At 40.3% G+C, this 22,623-nt stretch overlaps 2 protein-coding genes and 2 non-coding genes across 5 annotated transcripts in view; 3 read left to right on the forward strand and 1 right to left on the reverse strand.

The window, feature by feature from the left end:
• The first annotated feature begins 41 nt into the window (after positions 1–41).
• trnap-cgg (transfer RNA proline (anticodon CGG)) lies at positions 42–113 on the forward strand. The gene has a single exon. It is a non-coding gene; the product is annotated as a tRNA-Pro (tRNA).
• Positions 114–750: 637 nt separating this feature from the next.
• On the forward strand, positions 751–822 carry trnap-ugg (transfer RNA proline (anticodon UGG)). Its single transcript has one exon. It is a non-coding gene; the product is annotated as a tRNA-Pro (tRNA).
• An 810-nt stretch (positions 823–1,632) lies between these two features.
• LOC146641449 (uncharacterized) lies at positions 1,633–2,686 on the forward strand. Its single transcript, XM_085397750.1, has 3 exons — positions 1,633–1,976; positions 2,226–2,330; positions 2,414–2,686. The coding sequence occupies exons 1-3, from the start codon at positions 1,633–1,635 to the stop codon at positions 2,457–2,459; spliced, it is 495 nt and encodes a 164-aa protein (XP_085253876.1). The 3' UTR covers positions 2,460–2,686.
• Positions 2,687–4,338: 1,652 nt separating this feature from the next.
• rab6ba (RAB6B, member RAS oncogene family a) overlaps positions 4,339–22,623 on the reverse strand; it is a 67,742-nt gene continuing 49,457 nt past the window's right edge. The window contains exons 6-8 of one of the 2 annotated variants that reach the window (XM_085397749.1): positions 20,260–20,353; positions 17,946–18,012; positions 4,339–9,023 (exon numbers count right to left, since the gene is read on the reverse strand). In XM_085397749.1, the coding sequence (XP_085253875.1) occupies positions 8,959–9,023; positions 17,946–18,012; positions 20,260–20,353 (226 nt within the window). In that variant the 3' untranslated portion in view covers positions 4,339–8,958. The remainder of the gene's footprint in view (positions 9,024–17,945; positions 18,013–20,259; positions 20,354–22,623) is intronic. The other variant, XM_085397748.1, reaches the window with a different exon arrangement.

A 22,623-nucleotide genomic window follows, 5' to 3' on the forward strand; every position in this document is an offset into this window, starting at 1 on the left:
TAGAAGATTAAAGGATATTGTCAGACATTTTATGAACACGTGGCTCGTTGGTCTAGGGGTATGATTCTCGCTTCGGGTGCGAGAGGTCCCGGGTTCAAATCCCGGACGAGCCCAATTTTTGTACCGTTAAGGACTGTTGACATATTTACTTCAAACATCTGCAGTGAATTTTTGTGGAGTCTACGTAAGTGGTCAGCACTGCTACCAGTTTTCAAGCTAATGCGCGTTTTCACTTCTGAATTGGCTTGTGGTTGTGTTCTGGTGTTCTGGGAATCCGTCCCACCACACTAAAAACTCTACCCGTTGTTTCTGCGCATGCGCCACGCGTGCGCAAAAACACAAACCCCAAATTGACTTCATTTTTTTAGGCCAATGTGAATATTTGTTATGGTTATGATTAGGGTTATGGTTACGGTTTGTCAGAAGTCACTTTCAAATTATCGTACGTATAGGACGATTTGCCAAAGTAGGACGGTCTCAGAACCGGTGATTTATATGCTGTGCCAGTCACGGTAGAAACCAAGAAAATAGTGTAGGGTCCCTACTCTTTGTGGTCAGTTGTATTTTTGGAAGGAAAAATATTTCTTACGTCGATTCCGTCCAAACAGTTTTCAGGAATTTGCTGACATCGGTTAGTCCTTATATTGAGGTTGCGATTATATTCTCTTATAGCGATGCGATGATTGTTGATTAAGTACATTCATGGATGTGTTAACATATAAAAACGCTACCACGGGATTCCCTGCAACTGGCTCGTTGGTCTAGGGGTATGATTCTCGCTTTGGGTGCGAGAGGTCCCGGGTTCAAATCCCGGACGAGCCCTCCTTTTCTATTTTTCCTAAAGGATATCAACCCTTTTCAATTTATCTTGAAACATAAGGATGTTTTTAATGTTAAAGCTAACTAGATTACTTTTTCTGTTTGACTACACCCGCCTTCCATTGCGTCATTTCCCCGTTTCTCCACCTGCCTGTTGTCAAACACTGAACAAAGAGCGTCCCAGCCGCTCTGCTTCCCCAGCTGTTATGCTGGGTGGGTATGGGGCCGTGAGAAAGAGAAAGAGCTAGAGACGTTTCTGTTCCGCCCCCACAAACCCAACAGACACTCCTAACAGGAGGCAGACGAGCCGGCTTTCTGACACCATTTACTGCAGAGAGGCTGAGCTGTGCAGCCAAAGACGGACAATAAATTACACGCAAAGGCCAGCTGTAAGTACACTCTTTATTATTATTATTGAAACATTTTTCTTTCAAATCAGCATAAGATATTAGATGGTAGTGTATTTTGGTATATTGCTGTCCTTTCTAATCAGCTCCATTGTCTGGAATAGAACATCAATAATCCTACAATAATCCAGATTAACCTTTATTTAAATATTAAATTATTAGATCTTAATTGGACATCTTAACTACAAATGTAACTTAAATTTGATGCAGCAATGCTTCTAATAGCTAATAAAAATGTTTTTTTTTTAATGTATTAGAGAGTCACTTTGGTGAGCTTGGGACCTGCAGGAGCCATCATCTTCACCATTGTTTCTAAACACCGGACTTGCAGAAAGCCTTTTCACACCCATTAAAAATTTAGATTTTGTAGAAAAATCATTCATTCCACAAGTTGTCGGGGTTGACCATGGTTCTCTGTGAGGATGGCGAATGTAGCGTCTGCCTGTTGCCCTACTCCCGGGTGGAGAGGATCCCCCGGGTGCTCCACTGCAGGCACACCTTCTGCGATTCGTGTCTGGAGAGGATGTCAACGGAGAGGAACGGTCTGCTCACCGTGGGCTGCCCTTTGTGTCGCCGGGTGACCTGCATAGGCCGAGGTCGAGGTCTTCGAGAAGCTCTGTGGGTCAACAGCAAGCTGTGGGACCAGATACCGGAGGATGTGGACGTAAGAGAAGAAGAGGAAGAGGAGGACGGAGAGAAGCAAACAGCTGCACAGGAGAGGATAGAAGATAAACAGTTACAAGGAGAATGGTGGGTTTATCATTTTGAGTCTTTAAACATTACAACGTGGAAGTTGAGGACTGTAAATGTTTTAAATGGCAGAAAATGAGAACAAAACCTCTTTGGAGGGAGTGCTGAATATAAAATTCCTGTCATACCGAGTCATTTACACATTAGTGCCGAGCAGTCCATTTGTCCACACAGCTTCTCATTAGCGCCTCGGCTCTACAGCATTCTTCCCAAAGCCCAGTCTGACACGAGAGTCTTTTCTCTTTTCAGCATTTCCTCGAGATCCGCCAGAGCGAAGCTCAAACTGCCCACGTTCTTCAGGAGGTTCAGCCTGACGAAGCAACACCAGGAGAGAATCGTGTCTGGCAGCAATGTGTACGTCCTGAGTTTGTAGCTTTTATTTACAGATTATTAGTAAAAATGATCACTTAAATTTTTCTGTTTGTTTAATCTTAAAGGGAAATGAAATCCTGGCGCAGACTTTCAACAGAAGAGACTTTTTAAAAATACGAAAACTGACAAGTGGCCGCTCTCAGGAAGAGAAGACACAACTTTGAAGGGAAGCTGTGGTCGCTGGGGGAGGAGGATTCATTTGTGATCCTGTCAGGACACGGTTTTGTCCTCAGCCAAAGGTGCTCCGTCTCCCCATTATTTATTCTAGGATTAATTCTCCCAGCCGTTGCTGTGGGATTTAGTTCAGCTGTCCCAGAGCGGCTAACACCCGTAGACCTAAACCCCCTCAGAACAGATGGTCCCCTCTCCATTTCAGCTCCTGAATAGCCATCATAACTTATTGTTTTCTGTATTTATGATAGCTAGGACATGAAGTATTTAATAAAACTATTTTTGAAACAAGTTTCCATTGGGTTTTATTGACATCTGAAAGAATCATGAGCTTTCCTCCTTTACCGCATGCACCATTTATGACACATGAAGTATTTAAGTGAGTGAAGAAAGTGAAGCCAGGAGGGGATTTCTGAATATAATTTCTGTGGAGAAGACGCACAACAAAAACCTGCCACAAAAGACTCATTCAACCACGAAAGTGGATTATAAAACTCCATTCACCGAGCATCTGGCACATATTCCACGTTCAATGATATCTGCAAACTGGATCATCACTTTCTTTTTGTTCCACCTTATGTGCACGTTAAACCCGCCCGACATATTTTAAAGAAGATACGTTGAGAGGACTATGATGTGTTTGTTGTCTCAGTCACATTAAGGTCAGTGCTGTTTGGATGGAGCTGAAAATCTGTTAGTTGTCACACTGGTTTGGACTCAACTGTTAGCCTGCACACTCTTAGTCATGTATTGGCAGGCGGTGTGTTATTCTGCCTTTAGATACCATATTCCCACGTTTAAGTGTTAAATGACTGCCAAACAGGAAGCTGCTTCCAAGTTCAAAACAAGCTGGCAGCCACGGGGGCGGGCTGGACGGGAATGTATCAGGAAGGCAGCAACAAACAAACACGCACACGCATGATTGTGTATATGGGAAAGAACCAGTTTCAGTTTTGCAATGTATTTACTGGCTCTCAGTGCAGGCCTGATGGTGGTAATACCCAAGATTAAAGCTGAACAGAACAGGAAACAACTCCCAGATTGTCTCAGCAGTGGTGGGATAATGTAGATAACTGACTTCAGTTAGATTTGGAATGCTAAAATATAAAATTACACTTTTCCTGGAGGATAATTTAGGCCTAGCATCAGAATTAAATACTGTGGTAAATTACACCAACCTAAAAACTGAAGGCCCGCGTAAGCACCTGCAGGTTTCTTTGGTCAGACTGATTAATGAGGCAGTTATTTACCCCGGAGCCGCAAAAATATTTTCAGCTCCAGCGGGGAAACTTTGCAACAACGTCATGGTGTAAGATCATTTCCTCAGTACTGCATTGCAAACAATAGTACATTCCTGTTTGAGTATCTGAATTCACACAAACACTCGCAGTACAGAATAATACGTCTGGGATTAATTAAACAAATTAAAGATCAACTTTCATTCTTGTGATTGAAACACTACGTTATTACCTGCACAGGTGGCCTAGAAAGAGTCACCATTTAGTTTCTGTTTTACAGCTGGAAACAGCAATGAAATCAGCAAACCGTCATGAGTAGAAACTGGAGATAATCGTTATTGAGTCAAAGTAGAAACCATGCATGCCACGACACGTGTGATAACGTTACACAATAATTCCTTATTGTGACCTACACAATGAGAGAGTGCACATAACAGCAAGCTTAAAGTCATGACAGTACAGCAGTTTTAGCATTATCCAATCATCTCAGGGTTTTTATTGCGTCCCATATTTTTTTGTGTTGTAGTTTTCAAAAGGTTAAAATTTAAGACAGACACCTTTTGAAAGTCTGGCTTTTATCCAGTGTGTATAAAGGAAACCTTTGATATTTTGTGTTCAGTAATACAAAAAGAAGTTTTTAATTTACTGTATCATTGCTTTTTTTAGGCTGCCAACAAAGACTTAAACTAAGATTTTTTATTTTATTTTTTTTAGGTAGGTGGGACTGGATCTGGGTTGGAAATGCTCTGACCGTTTACAGATTGTTTTACAGCAGCTCTACGTCCTTGTTTCAAGAACGATGACAGCCATGTCCATCTTTTATATAGTCTTTGTTTTTTCTCTGGCTAAGTACAAATGGCCAAAACTGTCAAATTAAAATTATATAAAGAAATACATAAATGACCTATTAAAAATATAAAATTAAAATAACTAAATATAGTATAAAGATACAATCAGGTAGCAATTATTTAAAATATATATAAATACATTGTATTTGCAATTATATTTTTTAATTAATCTTATTTTCAGCCGTTTATAAAGTTCATGAGCGCAGTGATTCAAGTAGAGAGGCTCAGATCTCCTTCTCCCCGACCACTTCCTTCAGCTCCTCTGGGATATTATCTCCAGTGTAGGCCTACCTGGGGCCTCTTCCAGTAAGACATACCTGAAAGCCCCCACCTGGGAGGCACCCCCACACAAATCTTATTAAAATGTTTTATTTATTTCATTTATTTTGGATTTTTACAGCTTTGGTCCTCCAAAGCTAAGGAAGAAAGAAACGAAGAAGTAAAGTTTATTTAAGAAAAGTCCCGTGCATGACTTTGGTAATAAGACATCTTTATTAATCATTTGGAGAGACATGCTAGATTTCTGTACAGTGTGAATGGAAAGCCAGAGCACAGGGCTTCCCCCCCCACATCCTCAAACACACAACGCCTCCCCCAACAAGACATCTGCTGCATCACTTGGTCCATTTCAGGAGAAATGTTAACAGGAAACAACGAAACAAAGGTGGACTTTTATATTGAAGGGGAATAAATACGAGTGTGTGAGTGTGTAATGATCAATCATTTTGCTGTGATTTGAAACAAATACCTCCCTCCTCACGAGGCAGCAACACAAAGAGAGTAAACATTACAAGACTTTCATTTTGAGGGATTCAAACTTAAAATCCAACCTGCAAAACAGTATGTTCCAGTCCAGATCTCCCATCATATTTGACCAATCCCGTCTCTCACTAGTCTTATTATTTGGCTCATTATGTGGGTTAGAAAGGTTCACTAGCTTTCACCAGAGTGCTCCCCCATTTATTTTTTTGTGTGGTTTTTTTTTGTGTGAACGTGAACAATTCCTACATGTTTGATTCTACTCTAAGACACAGTAAATATTATTATTTTTTAACCATGTTTCTAAAACATCAACATCGTCACTCTAAATCTAAAACATGTTCTTAAAAAGTGCAGGAAAGATTTCACCTCAAAGACAAGTCAAAGTAGTGTTCTGACTGACTTCACAACCGCCACGTAATCCTACGACTCTGGACATTTTTAAGAGCCGTTTGCAACCTTGCATCATACAAACAGCAGCAGTCAGTTTAGGTGCTAGTATGAGGATCCACTGGTGTCAAAATTACATTTGTACGGCTGCTGTCTATGTGGCCAAAACATGCCCGAAAAGTCGCCCTGCTCGTTTTACCGGATTTGAAAAAACTGGCCGCGTTTTTTAAACTTTCATGTCTGTTCACAAAAACGAGAGACAAGCAGAGCAGCACTTAAAAAAGACGAGAGCCTCATCCAATATAGGATTTATACTTATTACAAGGGATAAAATAAATAGAAAGACACATGACGTCAGGGCATCATCTGGAGCAGAGTCAGTCCCAGACTAGTGGGTGTTTTTGCCCAACAGCAGCAGATCTCTGCTGACCCACCTCGGCTGCAGGGTGGGCATCAGACACGTGTGCCTCTAAGTACAGGGCATTCATTGCTGGTTATGATTTTTCCATTCCTTTATATGACGATAAAACTCGAAACTTGAAACCTGCACTGCAGCCACAGGCGTGTAAAGGAGCACCAACTGTTGGGTGCTTTCAAAGCAGAAAAATTAAAAGAGATCTCCAGACAAAAGCTAGGGATCCTTCATCCAGGGAAAACTTGTGACTTTTTCTTCGTCTGCACAGACACCTAGTTGACCGAAGGGCTCTCGCTCAGTCGGCTGTGCCTGAACTGAATTAAATACTAAGTGAGTCTGAGCTTTTAGGGAAGAGCATTTTGACATGTAACACAGTAAAATCTTTTAAAAAGCCAGCTCTGTAGCATAAATGATGGAAAAATAATGATCAGGTGAGGTTATAGAACTTCAGCAGACTTTTGGCACTGAATAATCATCAGTTGACTTTGCTCTAGACTTTGATCAAAAAAACAAATGAAAGAGACGCAACCTCACCTCATCACTGGACTATGGATTATCTTATATTAGTTTAAGAGACAGTCTGACTGCATCTTTATTTTACGAGAAGCCAGAGTCAACGTCTGTCCATGGTTGGTTTTTCACCATCATACCGACAGCAGTTTTTACGTCGCTTCACAGTCACAGAATCACTGCAATCATTTGCCTCAAGATTCTGTTGGAAGCCTGTTTGCACTGCATGCATTGCAAACACAGCTGACAAATGCTTAGTGTGTCTTTGTGTGAACATAATTATGGCACAAATGGATCCTCATACTACAAACATAAAAAACAACAACAACAACAACAACAAAAAAACTCATCTCAGTGGGAACACGAAACGACAGTTTCTATGACAATCAGAAATGTCTTTGAATTAAGTGACTGTACATTTACCATGAAGCTTCTCATAACTTCATATTAACCTGAAAGGTCTACATGTGCAAATTAGTCTATTGTCAGGAATGAAACTGATTTACAATGTTAAAGGTCGGTTTGAACACAGAACCGGTCATCAGGGAACTTTAGCCTGTCCTCTGTGACCCAAGGCGAGGGCTTTGATCCTCCGTTGCTCGCTTACAGTAAGTACACTGTATGTGCATCATAATCACAAACACCAAGATACCACACAATGCAACAGCAGCTGACAGGTGAAAACAGTGACCCCGAAGTTGCCGTAATGTGGCGAGGATGATGCGACTTGTCAGTGGCCCTCTATGTGACTGCATTCTAACGTTGCCGATGCAGAAAGCACACGTTTACACCCACACACACGCACGCACGCACACACACACGACAAAAACATATCCTCTAGTCAAGTATACAAATCCAGTTCGTAAACAAACAGACAGAAAAAAAAAAGACTTGGACTAGTCGTCATCCGAGTGCATTGAGTCACGGGTGTAATGTTACCATTTACATATTCAAACTTGTGTACACGGGTAAACAGTACCTATGCTTAAAAACTAGGCATGCATTAGATACTCGAGAAGTTAACTTTGTCCTGTAATGACTCAAACACCAAGTTATGGATCCCACCTGAGTTATGGGCAGAAGGGAAGTTGGAAAAAAAAGGTCTATTAGGAGTTACACAAGTTTTCAGTGGTTACAGTTTGGGGGATTTCTGCATTTGCCCATAACAGCAGTGGCATCCATAAAAATATATCCAAGCCTACCGTCTCTTGTCCAGCTCTCACACACAGAGCTTGTTGGGTCATTCCATAAAAAACAAAAAAGAAAACAAAGAAAAAGAAAAACAACAAAAAAATAAATCAACAAAATCTTAAAAAGTTCCCACCTGGCTCCCTCAGAGTCAGCACGTTGTGTATGTACAGTAACTTCAAGATATTTACTGAAGTCATGCAGAGTTCTACCTTCAGACTATGAATATTTTCAGGCTTACATAGGCTGACATGTTTAACCCATTTCACAGAACATAACAACACCAATGTTGTTTCATAAGCCACATTCAAGCGTGTTATCACAGGAGGACTCACAACAAGAAGATCAAAATGTAAGTCACATTTCAGATGCTATAACCTATTTGGATCAGCCACATATCTCACTTTTTTTTTTTTTAATTTCTCCACTGAATTACTAGAAATACCAATGATATTTCTGTCACTCTACAGATCCTATCATGTTGACAGCCTAACACTGATTTGCTTTTTTTCATCTCCTGAACTTTTATAACAGACAGAAATCAGTAAGGTGAAATAAAAAATGTACTTTAGGGGTCTGTAACTCAGAAAATATTCATAGTATGTGTTAAACACTAATGCTATTGTAACACTTAACTAACACTTAAACACTAATGTTATTCTACACTTAAAAGAAAAAAGCAGAGGGGGCCAGGTGGGAGGCATCGACTGATTTTTATGGAATGACTCTTTTCCGGAGAGATTTCCCTGAATACAAAAATAGAAAAGAAACTGGGGAAACTCTTTAAAAAATGTACACATAAAGCAACTTGGTGTTCTCTCCTCCACAAACATCCTTTTTTAGCAAGTTGTAGGATTTTTCTTTTCTTTTTTCTTTTTTTTTTTTAAACTTGGCAGTTTTGTTAATAAAACCAGGCTACTTTCGAACCAAACCCACACACTGCTCACTCCAACCGATGACCAGTCGTCAGGTGAGGAGGCCAGATTCGCAACGTGCAAAGTCAACTGCGGTTAACCAATAGGAAGCAACAAAACAAGCATGTGGTGTAAATGATGTTTTCTTTTTTTCCCCCTCAGGATGGATGCAGAGCATTAACAGGAACAGCCGCCCTCAGTGGTCGGGGGCTCCTGCGGTTTGTCCAACTTGATGTCAATCACTGAAGAAGAAGATTAAGGAACCTTTGGGAACATGAAGACCTAAAGAGGAAAAGCCTGCATTACCAGTGTCCACCACTAGATGCTGCTGTTTTTTTGCATTTAGCTTTCAATCAACAATTCTTACTGAACATGTTCTTCATGAGTCAACAATAATAACAATAACAATAATAACGATTAAAAATTATAAAAAAAAAATGTATTTTCATTGTCCTCCAAAAAAGACAATGAAAATGTTTATTTTCATTGTCATAAATGTCAAAAACTAGAAACTTTCAGCTTTATTTTGATTAGATTTTGATGTGGACAATATTGTTTCAGCTTTCATTTTCAGCTTATATATATATATATATTTTTTTTTTTTTTTTTACTAAGATGCTTGTTCACGCCTTGTTTTAGCTTCAAGTTTTGTTTCAATTAACCTACAAATGAGGTTTGGATGCATTTTATCCAAAAATCGTTCCACAAGACACCTAAAGAAAATTTTATGCAACACGAAGAATTACCTTTTAACCAAGCAAAAGGCAAACTATGTGACTGTGTTACTCAGTGTCAAAGAATCGGTAAAGAATTTGACTCGCTCTTGGACGGGCAGACCTGTCATGGTGTTACGGTGAACCTTGAGATTTGACAAACGTGTTTTGTTCATGAGGCTGGCATTACCCAGCTCATCGAGGAAACCTCTCGTCTATTGTTAGCAGCTGAAAATGGAAGCTGATGCACAAAGGCGTGTTAATGAGTAGCTTCTGTAAGTCAGAATGATTTTTCCCACAATGCCGGTGAGCTGTTATTGTCTATTTCCCGGTCAGTATGAGCTCTTTTGTCTTATGGAGGCAAAAGTAAACCATGACTGAGTGCTTCTGTATGATGACCTACTGATAAATGCAGCAGCAGCAGCCTCCTACTTACTAATTACTGTTCTGCTGAACATGATGCATGTGTAAGAAGGAGGCCTGAAAAACTGTGACCTATATACTCCATGCAGGTGATTTAAGAAAAAATCCCAGTGTGGCTGACAGATACCAGTCCAAACTGCTCCAGGCAGCAGTTCAGGTGTGTATATTTTTATATTTAATGGTTGCATGTCATTATGTGTCACTTCAAGGACGGCGGTTAAATGCAACATATACAGGAACGTTCCCCTTTGGATTGGATCCCATCTGGAAACTGAGGCTGCCAACATCTCCAAACCAAATGAGCCCCATCAAACTGGAATATTTTAGCTGCCTGAAAAGCTAGTGTGCATGTTTTAGCAGTGGTTAATGAGGCACTGGTAAACTGTTTCCTAACCGCTCATCCAACCCAGAGTCACCAGTGAGCCTGGAACCCAGGTGGGGACACATCTGTCCCTAAAGCATACTGAAAAATTTAGCTGGGATTGGTCAAAGCAGCTCCAAATATCTGTTTAACAGCTTAAAATCAGATTGAAATATACCAGCTTTGTAGGAAAAGTTCACATTACTTTCTACTTCTGTTGTACTATATTGCTGTTAAATATAGTGCTGATGTTGTTTATATATAGGCAGTAAATACTGTCTATCATGGAGAATTTGGAAAAATAAAAGCGGTAAAATTCTGCAGCCTCCTCGATGTGGAATCAGCTGCAAATTCACCTAAATCTTAAAGAGTTGCTGTTGCTGGCGACATGGAGACAGTTACTCTAAACTTAAATCCATGAATGAAAGCTATTGTCTGTTCTACAATTTTTTTGAAGTTTTTATGGTTTTTGGTAAATTTTCACAGCCTGCTTATCCGCTAGAACAACACAGATTAAGTGGCCGAGGGAATCAAACCCGAGCCCTTGTGACCTTCTGGCACAAAGGTTGCCAGCTCAGTGAGCCACACCTGTGCTCCACACCGAGCAACAGTGACAAACAATGAAAACTGAACTGAAACCAACAAAGCCACTCTGGAAACTGGGAATAAACTCAAGTTAAAGGACAAAAAACAAATAAAAATAAAAACTATAATAATCCTGGTCTGATGCGATTTCTTTTTTCCTTCCTCTCTCTCTTACAAACATGGATGACCCCAGCACTCGATCTGGGTCAAGAACCTTTTTCACTCTCCCCATCTGCAGCGCCGCAGCGGTAATGAGGCGCTGTGATTAGACAGGAAGCTGTTCTCAGGAAGAGAGCAGAAGGCTGCACTGCACAGGTGACATCCAGCATAAATCAGCACGACCTGTCTGGCACCAATTTAAAACCAGCCATTAAAGGCAACAAGGGACAAACTGTTCAAAGAAATCCACAAAGCTAAAGCTCATTCTGCTCACTCAGTATTTTATTTGATTTGTTTCATTCCCTTTTACCATTTGAGTCAGCAAATTGTTATTTATATGTCATCTCTTCTGTTCCAATTATGGATACTCAGATTAAATATTTACAAAGTTTGACCCTGAATTAACTTTCATTTCAGTTTTCTCCAGGATGTAAAAAAAGAAAAGAAGCATGTACAGGATTACCAATTAAAGCTAATGAAGGCAAGCTTTAGAAAGCCTTCCACCCCCAACAAGTTACACAGACACAAAGTTACACTAGATTGCAGTTTCACTAAGGGCTCGATTCATACACGAACAATACAAACGTCTCTGTCAGTAGAACTAATTCACTTTATAGATATGGTTAGCCAAGAAAAAAAAAAGTAGTACTTGTGCATTTCATCTGCTGGTGTTGACTGGTCTACAGTGACTGAGCAGCCATCCATCAGGAGACTTAAGAGCACTGCATGCTTCCATCTGTCAATGAGCTTAATGGGGATGCCAATTTCCTCTCCCAGCACCTGCCCACAGTGCCAGGACTACTGCAGAACCCCACAAAGAACACAGGAGACGATGACAAACACCCACAAACATGGATGAGCTAAAGGTTGCTATCAAAGCAATCTGGGCTTGAGTGACACTTCAGCAGAGTCCCAACCGAGTTCTGAGCATGTACTTTAGGATACTTTTCAGAAGTTGGACATTTCTGTATGTAAATCTATCGGGGTGGCTTTAGTTCTGGAGGTAGAGCAGGTCATCTACTAATCCGAAGATTTGTGTTTCAATTCTTGGGTGCTCCAGTCCCAAAAGCTGCTGATGTATTCATCGGAGAGTGAGCGTTAGATAGAAAGCACTCAGATGTAGAAAAAAAGTGCTCGTGTGAATAAGACATGCTGTGTCATCCTTCTAATGTCTCTGGCTTCAAACACTAAGTAAGTAAGGATTATTTGGAGCAGTGACTCATGCAAAGCACCTTTTATAAGAATCCAAAACTAAAAATCTGAAGTTGGAGATGAACCACTTTAATATGAAGACAAATATCCAACTGTAATAAAAGCAGTTTCCACACGTGTATCCTGGTCTCAGCCTATCTGCGCCCTTCTCCCGGTGAGATTAATAACATTCACAATGCAATAACAGAGGAGTTGCTCCATTAAGTGACAGTGTCAGCAGAGCCACAAAGCTGCTGTCATCACCTGTCATCCATCACCGCACCACCTCACTCCACTCGCACCCTACATCCATAATGCTTCATTAAAACAGGAAACATGGCTGCAATAAAGAAATGATCCAAGGACCTCAGAGTGCTGTTAGCTTACCGAATCTATTAGATAGTTTATAACACCAGAACAACTCTTAGTAAAAACTAAACTGGGTTCGACTAGCGAGGCCTGAGAGACACCAAATGCAAACCTCTGAGGCATTTCCTGTTTTATCATCTTTTTTGACCATATTTTATATAATAAACATACTTTTCTAGGAAGCTACATCCATCTTTTATATACAGTCATAGTGTGTTTTCCAAAGTACAGCTTTTACTAAGCAGCTCCCTGTGCAGCATAAACTCATTATAAAAGTGTTTACTGTGGTCCCAGAGCGAAGGTGCTGCAGGCCTGATTTCTTTTTGAATTCACGACTTGCCCTCTGCTGGCCATTGAAAAGAGTGCAGTTCTGCAGGATTTCTGCACTGGCCTCACCATTCATCCCATGACAACCAGTCAAGACAACAATACCAGGGCTCTTATTATGAAAGTTCAGTTTCTACTGCTGTTAGCTAGCATAGCAGACATGACGGTAAATCCTCTGGACATTTGTTTGGGGACCAGGAAATAATTTCCAGATAAATCTCATATAACACATCATAAAATGTTTGTTGACTCTGTTGACAAATTTAGGTTTAAAAAGCATTTTCCACCACAGGTTACGCTTCTCATACGGTTGCTACGGTTACTTTTACCTCCACAGGATGACAAACTTACAGTAGAAATATTTTCAGTACGTGTGGTATTATTTCTTATTTATTTGAAGAAGAACGGGCACATCATGGCCACTACCAGCACAAACGTAATGAAATTCTCTGAGCAATGCTGCATGAACATATTCACAGACTGCTCACTTAGTTGCCTATGACAACATTAGCAGCAGAAACTGTGAATGCAGCTCAGCTTTAGGCATAATTAAAAGAATGTTTCCTTCGCTCTGTCTGCTGGGTACCAGGTCGTGTTTACCTCTGCTAGCAGTTTTAGGACACAGAATGGGTTATATTATGATTCACACATTTTCAAGCCTATCTAAAACAAACATCAGGTGGCTGTATGTACACTTTAATGCTGCAATCACTCCTCCTCATCATAGTTTAAGAAATTTAGAAAGAAGTGAGCTCGTTAGATCTCTGCAGTGCATCCCTGCATGAAGATGGCAGTGTGACGTTACAGCAGCCCCCACATAGCACACCTGAATATCTCTGACACTCCTGCTTCGCCAGTGCTTCACCACAGTATTATTCAATCCTACTTTCTGTCCTGATATACAGTGTGACTTGAGAGATCATAAATATACAGACAAGTTTGTGCCTTTCTAAGCTGTTCCATAATATAAACATGTCATAGATGGACACGAAATATGTTCTAGACAAATTTTAAGAATAATCAAAGAAGACTCAGAGATTCGCCATTAAAGATGAGGGGAACATGGAAATGTTCACATAATCAACAGAGAAAACAGATGGTGTGATGAGTAAAGGAGGCCATCCATGTCCAACTGGAACGGCCATCTATGAATAGATGTGGTGGCCTATGACACCAACTATCAGCCACATATATATAACGCAGTCCTGAAATCCCTTCCCAAGCTCCGCTCCCACCTCAACCGGGGTGACCTTAGTATCTCACATCATGGTAAGGTGGGGCAACAAGTCACAACCACGTGATGTCAGGCCTGCCTCCAAAGTGACAGCTCCAGTAAATTAAATTCCTTCGACTCCCAGTCAGCTTTTAGAACTGCAGACGTATTTCAGATGAGAAATATCTTCAAGAATCTAAAACTCAAATACTTGAGGCTTTTTCTGCTTGATATCACCATCCTTATTCTGAAGATCAAAAAGATCAGACGTGCATCCCACTTTGCAACCCACCTTCCCCCCACCATCGCCTCTCAGGCTGCATCTGACATAATTAAAGTCATATGTGTTGTCACAGATGCTCGTTCTACTTTGTGTTGGGATTTACGCACATGGAAGGAACAGGAGGTCCCAGAACAAAGGCCATGATGGGAAATTTAAATGACTTTACAAAGCCTGAAAAAGCAATGGGATCTGAAGACTTTAGGTTGAAAACTGCTAGTTTTTCTTGACCCGAAAAATCTATGATAGAAAGAGAAATGTGGGAAATAGTCTACCTCACTGTTGAGTATAAAAATGTAATCAGATAAAGTAACAACTGTAAAAATGAAAGCAGAAACCCAGACTGCCTGAGGGTTATTGATGAAAATTACAGCCAAATCTGTCTCACTGGCTTCATCTGTCTCCTTTAACATCAGATACGAAAACATGCAGTGAATTTTCACAGAAAGCAGAATGCTGAAAATCATCCTTACATGAAATCAGCAGCACTTACAGCTCATAAATAACATGGTAACAATAGGGTGATCATTAAATAATGAAAAGGCAATAAGTACCACGTAGTATCAAAGTAATAAATACCAAATAACCCCGTGACAGCTTAAAAGCGATTATATGTAATTCACAAAATTAGGAACTAAAGGACAGCTTTGCCCCCATCTCTAAGGGACAAAACATCATCTATATCTGCCAATTTATTCTTTCGGCCACTACTGACTGTTTAGACCTCTCTCAGTCAGTAAATAGCAGCTTCACTTTAACGCTCTGCTCTGTGAAATGGTGACATCTTACAAGTATCTAGGGATCATTATAGATCAGAATTTGTCGTTTAAAACTCACATTCAAAGGCTTGTGTCTAGTTAAAACTAAAACTAAGTTACTTTTTTAGAAATCAATCCTGTTTCTCCCTCCAAGTGAGAAAACACTTGATTCATGCAACTTTTTGACTTTTATTGGATGAAGGTGACCTGCTTTTTATGAATGCACCTGGCCAATACCTAAAGAGGTTGGATGCTGTCTGCCATTGTGCTTTATGTTTTATTACTGGCTATGGAAATCGTGTACATCATTGTTCTTTGTATGCTGCTGCTAAATGTCAATCTTTGTATATTTGCAGATTTTCCCATTGGTTGGTCTTTATCTATCAATCTCCTTGGGCTGGTTCCCTATTATTTATCTGTTTATATGTGTAAAAACCACAACCAATACAGCCTTTGTTCTCACAATATCATACAATTGATTGGCCCAAAAATCTGAACAGAATTAGAGAAAAGGGCTTTTAAGGGCTTCACCAACTGAACAAGACCCCAGTATACTTTGGCTCCTCCACTTGGGGAAGCAACTTAACTCATCCTCAATCCAGAGTGACTACTCCAGGTCGTGGCGGTGCTGATTCTCATCCCAGCTGCTTCACACTTAACAGCAAACTGGCCCAGTGTGAGTTAGAGGTCACCGCTCGGTGAAGCCAGGGGCGAGGCAAGACCACTGATTCCAGCATCCTCCACCGAATAGCTCAAGAACAGAAGGGCAGCTCTGACCCAGTTCAGTGCCCACTGGGGCCTCGCTACGGTTGAAGGCTTGCAGGAATCTCCAGACGACACCTCAAGGGACGCAATGAAATCCTTTCTCCAAGGCAAAAGCCCCGTAGACTGGTTAGGCAAACTCTCAAAGACACTCAAGTATTTCAAGAGGTTAAAGCTCTGGTCCAGTTTTGCTTGACTAGACTGCACTCCTTAATTTGAGGTTTACTTAACAGACAAACTCTACTCTCCAGCACCCAGGCTTAGACCATCCCAGGCAGGCTGATTTTCAAAGTAATAATGTGGTGATTAAATGTTAATGCTGTGACTTCTTACTTGTAAACACTTGTTTTCTGTAGAATAATTATAAATAAATTAATAAATTAGCCGTTTGTGTTTTATTTCATAGTAATAGTAGATTACTCTTTCAAACAAGTTTATTATTCATTAGTTTGGAGAACTATCTGTGATGCAGTAATCACTCTGTGAAAATTCATGTGTTTTGCAGCATTCACGGTCCTCCTACTTCCTGAATAAAAAGCGTACTGTGCCAGGGTTTAATGCTTCAGGTCCCGACAAACCGTCCGCAGGTGAAGCTGTGACATGCTCGGCTGGCAGCAGCAGATATGAGGTGTCAGTCAGGACAGGTGTATGCAGCTGATGGCTGAGACTCCTGTCACTGTTTAAATGAGCAAACCTGAGACACTGCAGACAAAACCGCAGGTACTGAGTGTCTGACTGACCGCCCCCTCCTTTGCCTGTCAGGCACCAGCGATGAAACAAAAAACAAAAACCTGAGAGTGTCGCGCTGAAAACACTTTAATTAGACGGGTGGCAGTCGTCTATTAAATAGAGTTCACCACCTGTGCGGTGACTGATGGCATGAAAACAGAATGTTTCCTCTTTTCTCAGTTTTTCGCGATATTACGTTTTTTTTAGGAGGGTTTAAAATGTATTTGAATTCAATTACAAAAAGAAGCTGAATAGCTAATGCAATTAATTCCAAATTCTTGGAAATTTATTATTTAAAACAACAGACTGAGTCTAATTAAAGATTTAATCATGCTTATAAAGGCTATATTAGTGCAAATAATAAAGGGATAGCTAATCTACTATCAGACAATCTCTACATAACTATATTAAAGCGGGCGAAATAAGTTAATATATGGTAAAAAAAAAAAAAAAAAAAGAAGACTGGCTAACTATATGAAGGTCTACCACCTCAAGCTCAGGCCTGTGCAGAAACACAATGTGATCCTTGTTTTAGGACTGTAATGTGATTTTGTAATGGATGTCAGTTTATCAAGGTTATGAACCCACAGAACAATTTCATTTTAGTGCTACTTCAATTAGAAATGTGTTAACTAGAATCAAAAAGGTAGCTGTTTGTTACAAATTTGACTGATAGTAAAAAACAAAACAAAAAAACAAAACCCTAAAACTAAAATACCTAATTTAAATAAAAGATTTACTAATACTGGGAAAAAAGAGATTTCATATCATAGAGAAAGAACCAGTAGAACAAATATCTGTATTTGAATGAACATTAGATTAATCTGAAAACAGGGGATTGTATAAAAATGGATATAATTTAACGCAAATTTTTAGTTAAATCTCATGAATAAAAGCTGAATGTCTGCACTTCAAACACATGTTCTTTGATTCAAAATCCACTGTGATCATATGCAGACGCAAAATCACAAAGTCATACGTCATTGACGAATTACTTACTGACCGAACTCGTGTGTGTCTGCAGTCTGCCGTCAGCCAAAATGTTAACAAGGACACTTTCGATTGTTCAAAACCTACAAGTGACTCAACAGTGTTTTATACTGTCTGTATTTTCCCTTATTTTTAACTGCACCTGCTAGGATTGTGGGGGCAAAGCACACAACGACCAAATAACAAAAATACAGTTCGAGTGAAGCGACCGGTAAAGGGTGGGTGGTACAGTGACATTAGATGCTGGTGTGTAAGAGAAGAACCATGCAAACCAACAATAATGTGCCTGCTGCTTAAAGGATACTCCCTTCTTTGCTGGTTTCTTGCATGCTTTCCATCCCTGGAAGGGCAGCAGCTACACGCCGAAACAGCTGAAAAACAAGAGCAGAATAAAGACAGGGTCACACAACACTTGGCGTCTAATCTAATCCTAATACATTTGCTGATTAGCTCAGGTGGTGGCATATTAGGGTCAAAAAAATAAAGGTAAATACAAAATAAAGCATATTAATTGTTATTACATTAAAGTATTACATTATTAATTGAAAGAGCTGGGGAAGGGATAAATAAATCCTCTGAAAAATATGAGCTGGGCCACTCCACATCAAGGAAATCTAAACAGAAAATGTGAGTTATGTTGTCTGAGGCAATTTTCCCAAGGCAAATTAGATCCGGGTGAGAAGCCAGACAAGGAGCGAATCAGATAACCCCTTATTAAAATAAATAAATAAATAAAGTAGAGGCTTGGGGGTGAGCCATGCCTGTTCTTTAGATTGTGCCACTGATGTTTGGCTGCAGTTTATAACAGAGCCTAAACATGTCTTCAGTCCTGAACATTTCATCAAATGTAACAAATTTGGACGTGCCTGTAAGGCAGAAAATATTCATTGTATATCACGTAAAAATTTTCATTAAAATTTCATTAAAAATATTAAAATTATTATACACAAAAAAGTCAGCTGACAGTGATGGGCCAGGTTGGAGGATTCTTCATCGAATTACTCTAAAGTCACAAATTTGCAAATGATAACACCATTTTAAAATGACCCCAAATATCTTGTCGGCAATCTGTGACAAGTTACACCCCGATAACAAATCATGTTTATAGACCAGTATAGGTAATAAAAATAAATGCCTTCTGCTGTAAGGCTGGCACAGCCCAGCAGCTTGTAAAAGGCAGGACTGTGACCTTTATTCGGCAGGTCTCACAGTGCTCTGTTCAGCGGTGCCATTTCACTGTTAGTGCCCAGAAATAAGGTGAAGAATAGCCTCCTCTGTCTCCGCTGCTGTGTGGCGAGCGAGGCGCCCGCCAGGAACACCATTCACTGACAGACACAGTGCAGCTTCCCTTCATCTCACTGCTTATTAACTTCACAGACAGTCATTGTTTCCAACAAAGATCATCTGTTCAGGAACAGAAACACCTTTGATGAACCAGGCTATGCTTCTCTTTGTATCTGAAAGCCCTAAATCTTTTCTAAACATTAGCGTTAGTAAGTAAATGTCATTTAGAGAATGAATGCAGAGCTTTGCCTTGGTAGCAGCAGCAGGGCCGAGTTTTTGACCAACAGTGCTAACAAATGAATTTTTCGATAAAAAACAGCTTTATTGCACCATTCTCTGTTTTGGATGTGAACACACTGCAGCTAAAATAAACATGGAGGGTATAAATATGGAGGAAGAAACACTCCATCCTCATCAAGTGAAGTTTGCTATGATTCAGCCACGGTATTACAGGAATAGAGGCATATTCCAGTTCGGTTTTCCAGTTAGCTTCACCTCAGCTAACTGGAATCCCTAACTGGATCTCTGGATCATGTTTGTGCTGTTGTTCATGTGTTAATCGATCAGAATTAACTATTTAACAGTCACACTGCCAGCTCACCACTTACAGTATTTTAATGAAGAAATAAATAAAAAGAAAAACATGACAAATGTCTGTGGTTTCACACATGAGCGAAGGGAACAGGCACAGCAGGTCATAAGCCTGGTAACAAATAATAATTATATTAAATAACTTGGCTTGCTGTGCGGGTAATTGTACTGAACAGACTGTCCAAGAAGTGGGAGCTTCACCTTTGATGAGTGAAATTCTGGGATTTTATTTGGATGTTGCTGAGCACTAATTAGCAGGTATCTGTGTCTGTGTGACGCTCCCATACAATCTTAATAACAAGCTTAATAACCAAGCCAGCAAACTTTAGCATACAACTCAGCACTCCACCCTAAATAATATGGTCACTGCTGTCTCCAAAAAGCCAACATGCCAGTGGCCAAAATGCTCCCACATGCAGCTACAGATGTGGAACGATGAGGCCTGAGATGCTATTTAAGGATCCAGGATTCAACATACTGAAACCTGAAGACTGCCAGCAAGGCACGTTGAATGCAAATCACGTATTAAGAAGGAAATCGGCCGTGAAACCGTTTTATGAGACAGGAAGTCTCTTCTGCGTGTTTATCAGACCTCAGGGACGCACACAGTGAATGTAAACAAAAATCTCCACGGGGCACCTTTAAGCTGCCCTCCATCCAGGCAGCTTTTCAGTGACTGCACCTGTCACTCACAGGGAGAAATGGCAAACGCTCAACACAAGACTCTCTCTGAACCCACTCACCTGTTTGACGTTGTAACCCGTCTTGGCACTGGTCTCTATGAACATGACGCTCAGCTCTTTAGCCCTCTGTTCGCCTTCCTCGATTGTGATTTGCCTGTAAATGAAGAGTCGTTTCAATCAAAACACTGCATATTGGAGATAATAATACACTGTTTATCTGGACACAAAGCCAAGGCTAATTTTGTCATATTAACATTCATCAAAGACAAATGGATGCTGCAGAGAGACTCACTGTGAAGTGCACGATTAGCAGCTTATTATTTTAGGCTGTGAGGATACACCAGGCTTGGCTAATGTGCTGAAAGTGATTAATTACTTTGTCCTGGGAGAAATTAATAACAGCCAATTTGCATTACATTTTAATGAATCTGGCAGCGATTGTTTGGCTCTCGCTGTGAAACTGAGACTGTGTCAGGTGTCCATTAACACAAACAGAGAGATCAGCTCAATCCTGCTGACTCCACAGCCTCAACAGCCAGCAGGTTCGTTAAGACAAGCGGCTTAAATCGGCCCCGGAAAACTAGACCAGTCTGTCCTCACAGAAAGCATTGTTAGGTGTTTACTCCGTTAAAAACATCCGACTGATCTCTTCAAAGCTTCAAACACGGCAGCCTCATATTTTACCGCTTCCTGCCTCTTTCAGTAACGTCACGTTTGCGCAGAAGAAAGAGATTCGGGGATAGAAATAGAAGTTCCTGCAGCGAGAACAGAAAACAGTGCACTAGAGACGTATTTACATAATAACACCACCTGACAGAGTTGCACCAGAGCTTCTGGGACTATTTCTGGATGCATTTGTCTGACTTCCAACTTAAACAACATGGTGCCTTAGTCATCATCAGACAAGCAGTTGGAAAGAAAAGTGCGTGATGGATGTGGGATATGTGGCATCCTAGCAACACTCACGCACACTTGAAAAGCACTACAGTTGTAATCGAAATGACTGACATCAGCTCTCTCTTGCGGCACAGATTATCCCAACAATAATGTCACTCACAGTAATCAAATCCCTTCACAAAAGCACTGATTTGATCATTATTTCCTTTTCATTAAAATACACTTTACCAGACCAGGTGATTCTTTTTTTTATATGTATAGACTTTTGGATTTTAGGTTTAACAGTGAAACTGGGAGAAAAACATGCACCAAACAGCCTCAGGGTGGATACCAACAAGTGATGGTTTTGTGGATTTTTTTATGGCTTTCTGCTTGTAGTTTGAGTCAAATTGACCAATCACATTTGTGCAGGATTTGGAAGAGCACGCAGGGAACCAGTGCCCGTATTGGATAAGCAGTTTTGGTGACAACTGGTTGAATGAGGCTGAACTTTTCAGCTCAGTTCTGACATCAAGGGTCAGCAGGGCGTGGCTGTGGCTTAGAAGGTAGATCAGGTCGCAAGATTGGAGATTTGATCCCTAGCTCCTCTTGTCTGCATGTCAAGACATGGTTGGGGGTAAGATGTAGGATCAAAAACATAGAAGAAAAAAAAGGGACTAAAACAATGTGGTGAGCTGCTTCCTGTCTTCACACCAGGCCTCGCATAGCTGAGGCTGCCTGGTGTATGATGCACACTAGATTTCTCTGATACAGAGCTCCTGGGGATGTACGGTACCTAAACTCTGCATACTTTATCTCCCCTAAGCACTAAGCACTGTGAAAAGCTCCACCACACATGAATAAACAAAGCAACAAACACAAAGAGAGCCTGGCTCAGAGAGGTGCTCCTCCTGATAATCATTTCATCACACCACAGCACATCACCACACATGAATCTCTGTTTCTCCTCAAGAAATCTTAAAAAATTTAACAATGACTTATTTTAAAATCGTTGTAAAGGTAAAAAAAAATAAAAAAAAATAAAAATAAAAAAGGGGTTTTGCAACCAGAGGAGTCGCCCCCTGCTGGCCTAAAAAGAATGCAGGTTCAAGGCTTGCATTCACATGAAGTCCAAAATATGGCTCCACCAAACTAATATTGATGCTTTTCTTATGCCTACATGGACACTGTAGTCAACTAGAAACTAAAGCTGTTTGTGGAAAAATGATTTTAGTTAACTGAAAGGAAAAAAAAATGTCATCTAACAAAAATGATGTGCACATATTACATAGGAAAATGTTCAGTGTTAGTCACAAATTGCCTGAAGAGGCTGAGAACAGTCTGTACAGCTGTCAGTGAATTTCCTGTACAAAAAGCTGTTTGCATTGTAATATATTGTATAATGGTAACAATTATGGAGTATCATCTGTTGCAAGTCCAAGCACATAAGCAAGAGATAGGACACTATGTAGTATTGTTTCATTAAGATTTTGCTGGTTGAAACTGGAGCACTAAAAACCTGCAGGGTTTCAGATTTCCTGCACTGAT

This window comes from Rhamphochromis longiceps, linkage group LG23, assembly GCF_057381845.1.
Source record: "Rhamphochromis longiceps isolate RC_006_pf linkage group LG23, R_longiceps_female_GT1.1, whole genome shotgun sequence".
NCBI classification, from domain to species: Eukaryota; Metazoa; Chordata; class Actinopteri; order Cichliformes; family Cichlidae; genus Rhamphochromis; species Rhamphochromis longiceps.